Source organism: Hemitrygon akajei, chromosome 10 (genome assembly GCF_048418815.1).
Source record: "Hemitrygon akajei chromosome 10, sHemAka1.3, whole genome shotgun sequence".
In the NCBI taxonomy this organism is placed as follows: domain Eukaryota; kingdom Metazoa; phylum Chordata; class Chondrichthyes; order Myliobatiformes; family Dasyatidae; genus Hemitrygon; species Hemitrygon akajei.
In genome coordinates, this window is record NC_133133.1 from 97449996 (window position 1) to 97461208 (window position 11213).

The following is an 11213-nucleotide window of genomic DNA, read 5'->3' on the forward strand; positions in this document are numbered from 1 at the left end:
TCCATTCAGATATCTGATGGTGGAGAGGAAGAAGCTGTTCCTAAAACACTGAGTGTGTTCCTTCATACTCCTGTACCACCTCCTTGATGTTAGCAACGAGAAGAGGGCATGTCCTGTGTGGTTGGGGTTCTTCATGATAGATGCCAGCTTTTTGTGGCATTGCCTTTTGAAGATGTCCTCAATGCTGGGTAGGCTAGTGATGAAGCTGCTGAATCTGGAAGTTTCTGCGGCTTGTTTTGATCTTGTGCAGTGGCCCCTCCTTGCCAAGCGGTGATGCAACCAGTTATTTTATGGATATTGTTGATCAGTACTTTTGACAATTTTATATTTGTTTATTTTGGCCTTGCTCGCCGAACACTGATACTTCCCAGGATTTTGAAATCATTTACTGAGGGAAGATCCTTTTTATATATGACCACTCAAAGGTTGTAATATGGTTAGAATTAATGGATTTTGAATATCTGTTCTCAACAGACTGGTTCCTACTTGCCTCAGACCTACCTTGTTCATGAAGATTTGGTGGTAACTGAACGTATTGATAATGTTGATCAACTGGGTTATTTCATCCACCGGCTCTGTTCAGAGAAAAACACCTACAGACTGCAGCGTAAAGAAATGGTGAAAGGTACAGTTTAAATTACAACTTGACGTCTCATGGAAATGTGCCAAAATACAAATCAGATTGTTACACATAAACTTCCATTTCGAGCTGCATAGCCTCATTAGTTAAAACCTAGAGCACAGAAAGTGCCCCTCAGTCCATACCAAACCACATATACTAACCCATTTACCAACACTTGCCCCACAGCAATCTGTGCTCCTGCAAATAATCTAAATGTGGTGAAGGGCCAGGTTCCACCACCCAACAGCAGTACACTCTTTCAGATTTCCAAAACAATCTTCAATTCAAAAGTCAGCTTTTGCTGGATCCTGTTTGAGGATTTTGACATGGGCACATCGATATGTGAAGCATGGAAGGATATAGGTCATGTGCAAAAAGAAGTGATTAGACATCATCAGCATAATTAGATCAACAAAACATGGGAACCAGAGTGCCAGAACAGATACTGGAGAGGTTGCAGAGGCAGACCTCAGACAAAGTTAGGAACCGTAAGGTTCAGCATGGTGTGACTAATGTCCTGAGCTGTGTATATGTCAATGCAATGTAAGAAGTATCGTAGGAAAGGCTGATGATAGTGCTGAAGATGAGGTAGCTGGTTTACAAACAGAGGGAATATATTCTGAATGGAGGCTGTTGACAGGGCAAAATTGCAGTCAACAGGATGAGTTGCAATGTAAAAGGCGGACAAAATCGAAAACCGTGAATACAGGACTTGAAGATGTTGTATTTGAATGCACACAGTATACAGAATAAGGTAGATGAACTTGCAGCACTGTTGCAGACTGGCAGGTATGATGTAGGTGTCACTAAAGATGACTGCTGGGAGCTTAATGTCTAAGGATTCATATTGTATTGAAAGGACAGGCGGGAAGGCAGAGGGAGCAACATTGCTTTGTTGGTTTAAAAAAAAAATCAAATCATTAGAAAAGAGGTGACATAGGGTCCAAAGATGTTGAATCATTGTAAAAAGACCCTGATAGGAGTTGTATGTTGTTACTGTTGAGTACTGCCAAGTCATTGTTGACTCATGGGGGTGCTATGGATAATGTTGTTGTCCACAGGGATTTCTTGGCAAGATACAGAAGTAGATTGCCAGGCCTTTCTTCCATGCAGGTACTCTCCCTGCCCAGGTTAGTACTTGACCTGCCTCAAAGACCAGTGTCGATGGCATTACAGCTCTGGACAGCTCAGGAGTTGTATACAGACCCCCAAACAGTGTAAGGATGTAGTCTACAAATTAAAATAGATGGAAAATGCATGCCAGAAATGCAATGTTAAAATTGTCATGGGTGGCTTCAATGTGCAGGTATATTGGGAAAATCAGGTTGGTGCTGGATTATGGGAGGGGGATTTTCTGGCTTTTTAGAGCAGCTCGTGGTTTAGCCCACTGGAGGATCAGGTGTCATGCAATGAACTAGAATTGATGAGAGAGCTTAAGGTAAAAGAAACAACAGGGCAAGTGATCAAAATATGATGGAATTTACCTTGAAATTTGAGAAGGAGAAGCTGAAGTCAGTTGTATCAGTATTACAGTGGAGAAAAGGGAATTATAGAGGCATGAGAGAGAATTGGCCAGAATTGATTGGAAAAGAACACTGGCAGTGATGAAGACTGGAATTTCTGGAAGCAATTTGGAAGGCTAACAAGAGAAGTCAAAGCCAACATAAAGCCAAGGAGAGGGCATATAAAGAACAATTAGTGGGAAGTTAGAAGTTTGGGAACATAGAACATAGAATAGTACAGCACAGTACAGGCCCTTTGGCCCACAATGTTATGCCGACCCTTAAACCCTGCCTCCCATATAACTTCCACCTTAAATTCCTTCATAGTGTATCTTCCTCCACCATTAACTCAGGCAGTGCATTCCACGCGCCAACCACTCTCTGAGTAAAAAACTTCCTCTAATATTGCCCTTGAACTTCCCACCCCTTACTTTAAAGCCATGTCCTCTTGTATTGAGCAGTGGTGCCCTGGGGAAGAGGCGCTGGCTGTCCACTCTGTCTATTCCTCTTAATATCTTGCATACCTCTATCAGGTCTCCTGTCATCCTCCTTCTCTCCAAAGAGTAAAGCCCTAGCTCCCTTAATCTCTGATCATAATGCATACTCTCTAAACCAAGCAGAATCCTGGTAAATCTCCTCTGTACCTTTTCCAATGCATCCACATCCTTCCTATAGTGAAGCCACCAGAAGCTTTTAAAAACCAACAGAAGGTAACTAAAAAAGTCATAAAGAAGGCAAAGTTGGAATATGAAAGTAAGCCAGCCAACAATATTAAAGAGGGTATCAAAAGGTTCTTCAGGTAAATAAAGTGTAAAAGAGAGGTGAGAATGGACATCAGACTGCTGGAAAATGTGCTGGAGAGGTAGTAATGGGGGGACAAGGAAATGGCGGACAAACTGAAGAAATATTTTGAATCAGTCTTCACTGTTGAAGACACTAGCAGTATGGTGGAAGTTCTGGGTGTCAAGGGTCATGAAATGTGTGAAGTCACCATAACTACAGAGAAGGTTCTTGAGAAACTGAAAGGTCTGAAGGTAGATAAGTCACCTGGATCAGATTGTGTACATCCCAGATTTCTGAAAGAGGTGCTTAAAGAGATTGTGGAGGCATTAATAAAGATCTTATAATAATTGGTTCTGGAAGACTGAAACATTGCAAATGTCACTTAACTTTTCAAGAAGGAAGAGAGGCAGATGAAAGGAAACTATAGGCCAGTTAGTCTGACTTCATTAGTTGGAAAGATGTCGGAATCGATTACTAATGATGACGTCTCAGGGTACTTGGAGGCACATGATAACATAGATTGTAGTCAGCATTGGTTCCTCAAGGGAAAATCTTGCCTGAGAAATCTGTCAGAATTCTTTGAAGAACAAGCAGAATAGACAAAGGAGAATCAGGTGATGTCGTGCACTTGGGTTTTCAGAAAGCATTTGATAAGGTGCCACACATGAGGTTGCTTAACAAACTAAGAAGAGAATTAAGATTCTGGCATGGTTCCGTAGGACTGGAAAATTGCAAAAGTCACTTCACTCTTCAAGAAGGGATAAAAACAGAAGAAATGAAATGAGAGGCCACTTAGTCTGACCTCAGTGGCTGGGAAGGTGAAGGAGTTGATTGTTAAGGGTGAGGTTTTGTGGTACTTGAAGGCACATGATAAAACAAGCCAGTCAGTACAGTTTCCTTATGGGAAAATCTTGCCTGAGAAATCTGTTGGAATTCTTTGAAAAAATAACAAGCAGGATAGACAAAGGAGAATCAGGCGATGTCGTGTACTTGGGTTTTCATAAGTTGCCACATATGAGGTTGCTTAACAAACTACAAGCCCATGGTATTACAGGAAAGATTCTAGCATGGATAAAGCATTGGCTGATTGGCAAGAGACAAAGCGTGGGAATAAAGGGAGCCATTTCTGGCTGGCTGCCGGTGACTAGTGGTGTTCCACAGGGGTCTGTGTTATGACTGATTCTTTTTACATTATATGTCAATAATGGAATTGATGGCTCTGTCACAAAGTTTGCAGACAATATGAAGATAGCTGATGAGGCTGATAGTTTTGAGGAAGTAAGCTACAGAAAGACTTGGATGGATTAGAAGAATGTGCAAAGAAATCGCGGATGGAATACAGTGTCAGGAAGTGTATGGTCATGCACTTTTAGTAGAAGAATTGAAAAGGGTAACTATTTTCTAAATGGAAAGAAAATACAAAAAAACTGAGATACAAAGGGACTTGGGAGTTCTTGTGCAGGATTCCCTAAAGGTTAACTTGCAGGTGAGTCTGTGGTGAGGGAGCACTTCCCGACTGGCAACAAACTTATCACCAGAGTCAAACACTGCACCCCCTTGCTGCAGTTTCTCTATCTTCTCTAGCTCGAACTGTCTCTGTCTTTCTGCTTCCTCCCTTTGTTTGCTTCTTCAGCTGCAAACTGCCTCTGTTTTTCTGCTTCCTCAGCCTCGAGCTGTTTTCGTCGTAACTAAAACTCGAACTGTTGCTGTCTTCGCCTTTCCTCAGCCTCCATCTGTAGTCTTTCCAACTTGTACTGAAGCTCAAGATCACTGGGTTTACTTTCAGGAAACGGCCTTAACACCTTGTCGTCGAACTTCCCCAAAGTAATATAGTGCTCAGCTAATTTCCTCTGAATCTCTACCTTTTTCATAAACGATTTTATCGAAACATTGGAAAAAAAGTTGAATTTCCCCATGGGGATGAATAAAGTATCTATCTATCTATCTATCTATCTCTTTAGTAACAGCCACCAAGTCATCCTTTTCAGCCTTCCCTAATGCCGCAGGGTTTGGCGATGCCAGAGATTCCCCAATATCAATTGCTGCTGGTTACCCCACACACGTCAATCAAAATAAGGAAGTAACCAATCAGATCGATAACTAATAAGTTCCAATTTTGTTCATATCCCGGATGAGCCCCCAATTTTATGTTATGTACCAGCAGTAATAGATCACAAATGAGTCAGGTTTTAATGTTAAAATCACTATTATTATCTATTCATAATATAGAGACTTCCACATGGAAGGTTAGTTAAGAAGATTCAGTCGTTAGGTATTAATGCTGGAGTAATAAAATGGATTCAACAGTGGCTAGACTGGAGATGCCAGAGAGTAGTGGTGGATAATTGTTTATCGGGATGGAGGCCGGTGACTAGCGGGGTGCCTCAGGGATCTGTTTTGGGCCCAATGTTGTTTGTAATATACATAAATGATCTGGATGATGGGGTGGTAAATTGGATTAGTAAGTATGCTGATGATACTAAGGTAGGAGGTGTTGTGGATAATGAGGTGGGTTTTCAAAGCTTGCAGGGAGATTTATGCCGGTTAGAAGAATGGGCTGAACGTTGGCAGATGGAGTTTAATGCTGAGAAGTGTGAGGTTCTACATTTTGGCAGGAATAATCCAAATAGAACATACAGGGTAAATGGTAGGGCATTGAGGAATGCAGTGGAACAGAGAGATCTAGGAATAACAGTGCATAGTTCCCTGAAGGTGGAGTCTCATGTAGATAGGGTGGTGAAGAAGGCTTTTGGAACGCTGGCCTTTATAAATCAGAGCATTGAGTACAGAAGTTGGGATGTAATGTTAAAATTGTACAAGGCATTGGTAAGGCCAAATTTGGAATATTGTGTACAGTTCTGGTCACCGAATTATAGGAAAGATATCAATAAATTAGAGAGAGTGCAGAGACGATTTACTAGCATGTTACCTGGGTTTCAGCACTTAAGTTACAGAGAAAGGTTGAACAAGTTAGGTCTCTATTCATTGGAGCGTAGAAGGTTGAGGGGGGATTTGATCGAGGTATTTAAAATGTTGAGAGGGATAGATAGAGTTGACGTGAATAGGCTGTTTCCATTGAGAGTAGGGGAGATTCAAACGAGAGGACATGATTTGAGAGTTAGGGGGCAAAAGTTTAAGGGAAACACGAGGGGGTATTTCTTTACTCAGAGAGTGATAGCTGTGTGGAATGAGCTTCCTGTAGAAGTAGTAGAGGCCAGTTCAGTTGTGTCATTTAAGGTAAAATTGGATAGGTATATGGACAGGAAAGGAGTAGAGGGTTATGGGCTGAGTGCGGGTAGGTGGGACTAGGTGAGATTAAGAGTTCGGCACGGACTAGGAGGGCCGGAATGGCCTGTTTCCGTGCTGTGATTGTTATATGGTTATATGGTTAAACAAAATAAACAGAAGTTAAGTGTTATGTGTGTATATGTAGCTCCCAAACTTTCAAGCTTGGGAACAATTCTTAAAGCCTTAAGATGGCAAAGTAGAAAGGTTCAGTATTCCACGGAATAATTGAGTGAGGGGAGAGATTTGTAAATTCACTTTAAAATGCAGAGAGAAAGCAGTTATGAAGAAATTCCACAGGTTCCACGCTGGGTAAACAGAATAACAACTGCTGAAGATCTTATCCGTCAAGTCATTCCAAAATCCACATAGAAATAGGTGACATGTCATGGAAATATCCCTTCTTCCAAGTGGTAACCACAATACTCACCCACATCCGGGTAAGGTTTAACAAAAGTGGTTCCACAGGATACTCCAACCAGAATCCACGTACGGATTACACGAAGTGACAGTCACACATTCACTGTGCACCATGTGCTATTGAACAACCCAATCTTTCGGGCATGGGTAAGTAGCAAACTTTACCCATATCGTAGCAAACTGCTGCAGCAGCTTGCAATCCAAAGCTTGTATGTGTGTCTCTCTCTCCTCCCCCCCTCTCCCTCTCTCCTCCCCCCTCTCTCCCTCTCTCCTCCCCCTCTCTCCCTCTCTCCTCCCCCTCTCTCCCTCTCTCCTCCCCCCTCTCTCCCTCTCTCCTCCCCCTCTCTTTCTCCCTCTCTCCTCCCCCTCTCTTTCTCCCTCTCTCCTCCCCCTCTCTTTCTCCCTCTCTCCTCCCCCTCTCTTTCTCCCTCTCTCCTCCCCCTCTCTTTCTCCCTCTCTCCAACCCCTCTCTCTTTCTCCTTCTCTCCTTCCCCCCCTCTCTCTTTCTCCTTCTCTCCTTCCTCCCCTCTCTCTCTCTCTCTATTCTTACTCAGACTCAGCAATCCATCGCAGCTTGTTACACTGACATCGTAGTCCCGCCTCATCCAAGCGCCTCTTAAAGTGACAGTCCACAGTGAACAAAACCTGTGGTCACGTAACAAATGTTAGCATTCATTTCAAGAGGACTAGAATATAAAAACAAGGATGTAATAAGTTATTAACACTGGTGAAGTATTATGAGCTGTTTTGGGCCCCTTAGAAAGGATATGCTGAAACTGAAGAGGGTTGAAAGGAACTTCTTGAAAATGATTCTAAAATTAAATGGTTTGTCACATGAAGAGCTTTTGATGGCTGTGGGCCTGTATTCACTGGAAAGAAGAATGATGGGTGTCCTCATTGAAACCTATCAAATGGTGAAAGGCCTTAATAGAGTGAATGTGGAGAGGATGTTTCCTATGGTGGGAGAGTCTTGAGACCAGAGGACACAGTCTCAGAATAGAGGGGCGTCCTTTTAGAGCAGAGATAAGAATTTCAGATCTGTGGAATTCTTTGCCATGAGCAGCTGTGGGGGTCAAGTCTTCATCTACATTTAAGGCAGAGGTTGATAGATTCTTGATTGGTCAGGGCATGAAGGTATATGGGGAGAAGGCAGGAAATTGGGGCTGAGAGGAAAATTGGATCAGCCAGGATGAAATGGCGGAGCAGGCGCGATGGGCCAAATGGCCTAAATCTGCTCTAATATCGTATGATCTCCTATCAGATTCCTTCTTCCCAGACTTTTACCTTCCCCACCCACCTGGCTTCACCTAGCACCTTCTAGCTATCCTCCTAACCCTCACCACCTTTTTATTCTGGCATCTTCCCCCATTCCTTTCAGTTTTGCCTTGGACCGAAATGTTCAATGTTTATTCAGTTCTGTAGGTACTGCCTAACCTGCTGAGTTCCTCCAGCATTTTGTGTATGTTGATCTGGAATTTCAGCATCTGCAGAATGTCTTGTGAATATCATGTTCCCATGTGCTGATAACAGAGTTCATCTGTCCAAGTAGTCGTGCCCTTTGCATTAAAATAGACAGCTTGGCCTTTCATTCCTCCCATGTACTATGCCTGCTCTTTACTCATGTGGTTTCCATTTGACTGTTTACTCTCATTCCCTCACCACTTCCTCCAGCTGCATATAAACTGCATCCAATTCCTTTGTAAAATTAATTTAAACCCTCCCCATAAGCATGAACAAACCTTCCTACAAAGATGCCTTTCCAGTTGTGGTTCAGGCACAGCTGCTCTGTCACCTGCCACCTTTCCTAGAAACAGTCAAGAATGTTGTGGTGACCTGTTTATTAAATACACTATTAAGGATGTCATAAAATACAGAAAAGACCCTTCAGCCCACGATGTCTGTGCCAGTGCTGAATTAGATCATGTATCTCCTGCCGAACCTGATCCACCTTGCACATTCATGTATCTGACAGCCTCTTGTACACCGCTGTTGTATCTGCTTCCAACACTTCCCCAGGCAGCCTGTTCCATTTATCCACAACTTCCTTTCTGTATCCTATCAATGCTTCTCATAATTTTATGAATTTATGTTCTCCCCTCTGCCTCCAATGCTACAGAGTAAACATTCTGAAGTTTGTCCATCCTCTCCCTTTAGCTCAAACCTTCTTATCCAAGCAACATTATAGTGACCTCTTCTGCACCCTTTCCAACGATTTCACTTCCTTTCTTTAACGGGGCATGCAGGATTGCACATAACACTCTAATTGCAGCCTAACTGAAGTTTTATATAGCTACAACATGACTTTAGTACTCAATACCCTGAACAATTTAAGGTAAGCGTACCATATACCTTCTTTACCCACCCGCCTACTTGCATGGCTGCTTTCAGTGGGCTAAGGACTTGGACCTTGATATCACTCTGTACATTAGTGCTGTTCGGGGACCTGCCGCCAACTGCTATCTCTCCTTGGATTTGACTTCCTCAAATGCAATAGCTCAGTTGTTCAGTTTAAACTCCAAATGTTGTGTATTGTGGATGCTCCACTATGAATCCGTCCACTACCCTAGTTGCACAATAAATCGGTCAGAGCTCTAGCTGGACACACTTCCTGCAAACATGATCACCAGAGATACTGGAAATGTTCCTGATATCCCAGATAGCACTGAGGAATGATCTTATTGTCTCTAAATGAAGGAGATAACTAATTAGGTTGAATTGTGCTTCAGAGCGGGCTTTATCCCACTGAAGCACTATCTATCATAATTTGAAATCTCTTGCCTTTACATCCACTTTAAAGCTGTTAAAAAAAGGTGAAAGTTTCTTATCCAGTGCTCCTGTTTTTACAGACCACTGCATTCCAGGTTTGCAGTATAAAACTATAGTTTCTCTGTCTCTGTTTTTATCCATACTGTATACTGGGACATTGGAAAAAATGTTGAATTTCCCCATGGGGATGAATAAAGTATCTATCTATCTATCTATCTATCTATCTATAGATAAAGTTAATTTATTGTAATTGAAAAAAAATCACAACTGTTATTAGAAAAGATGCCCTTGTTTACTTAGCTGAAATGGTATCTTCAAGTGAATAAAATAAGGCTGCATACATGTCAGCTTCGGCCATAAGTATAAAAGTAATAAAATAATGTGTACTTATTTCTTTACTCACTAAGCTTGTCTTCTTCATTCATAGGAATCCAGAAACGTTCAGCTGGAAACTGTCACCAGATTAAACATTTTGCAAATAACTTTGTCACTGCTACTTTGATCTGTGAACCATGAGAAATTATTTTTTCCCCTATGACTTTGGATGCTTTACTCATGTGGTGTTCTTGCCATTATTTGACAATCAAAGGCCTTATTGGCTGTGCTTTGCAAGTTGTATTCTAGTGCAAATACTGTTGCTTCCCTAAAGGCTTTTAAAATGCAGCTTCTGTTTGCACTGTTTATTTAACAACATTTATTCTTACAAATTTTGCAAACATAGTTTATATTCCTGATGTATTTGATCTGCTCAGAGGAATTTAAATAAAATATTGGTGTTGGGTAATGCAAAGATATCTTTTATAGTAATTGCTTTCTTTAAAGTACTTTTAAGAATTAGTATGTGCCAGCATCGTGGGATTGGAATTTGTGCAACTACTGTATTGAAATTATCAATTTATAATGTAAAAATTTGAACGGTGTGAAATGCCCTGTTTCTGATGTATTATTGAATAGTTTGATGTTCGCACATTTGATTATCTGCTTACTTAAAATGCAGGTCTAAAATTGCTTTAAGTGCTCAACTGCTGTCACCATTTCTTTATCTTAACAAACGCAAGTTTAGTATCTCCATAAGCTCCATCCTCTGATTACATCTGACCTGGTTATAATATGGAAATTTGTGGGAAAATAAGCAAATTTTGTAACATTTTGATAGTATATTTAGCAGGTTTATTGAACCTAGGGGTTATCTAGTGGTATAGATATATAAATTACTAACCCTGTGGAGTATTTAACTTTTACCTTCATTAAATGTCTACAAAGTTATTGCAGCCTGTTTTTGCTTTATTCCACTTCAGTCTTATCATAAGAGCAGGTTGTTGATGACATAAAGTTGTGCGATTGTGTGTGATATGCACACTGGAAAGTGCTGCTCCAAAAAACACAGCTAGCAAGTAGCACTAATTAGTTCAATAAATCTTTGGACCTTACTGGAAGTTTTGCCTTGAATTTCATGTTTTGGTAATCATATTTGAAATGTCGTATCCTTTAAGGATTCAGAGACAGTGAGTAAAACTAATAAGGCTAGTTAAAGCAACATACATAAAATGCTGGAGGAACTCATGGCAGCATCTGTGGAAAAGAGTAAACCACTAACGTTTCAGGCCGAGACCCTGTTGCTTTGATTTCCAGCATCTGTAGATTTTCTCATGTTTTTGAAGCCAATTAAAGACTAGTTAATAAGCCATTTGAAATTAGCAGTGTTCTGAATAGGCTCGTGGTAAAAGTATAAATCTGGTTAGTTTCACATACTATAATGTGTGAATGTCAATGGTAGTTTCCTTTACGTCACTTAAGTTGGTATCTATTCTCTACATGAATTCCTCTTTCTTGTC

General features: G+C 41.1%; 1 protein-coding gene across 1 annotated transcript in view; it reads left to right on the forward strand.

The window, feature by feature from the left end:
* LOC140734550 (integral membrane protein 2A-like) overlaps positions 1-10644 on the forward strand; it is a 46873-nt gene extending 36229 nt beyond the window's left edge. The window contains exons 5-6 of the mRNA XM_073058676.1: positions 475-625; positions 9806-10644. Of these exons, the coding sequence (XP_072914777.1) occupies positions 475-625; positions 9806-9894 (240 nt within the window). The 3' untranslated portion in view covers positions 9895-10644. The remainder of the gene's footprint in view (positions 1-474; positions 626-9805) is intronic.
* Positions 10645-11213: the final 569 nt, after the last annotated feature.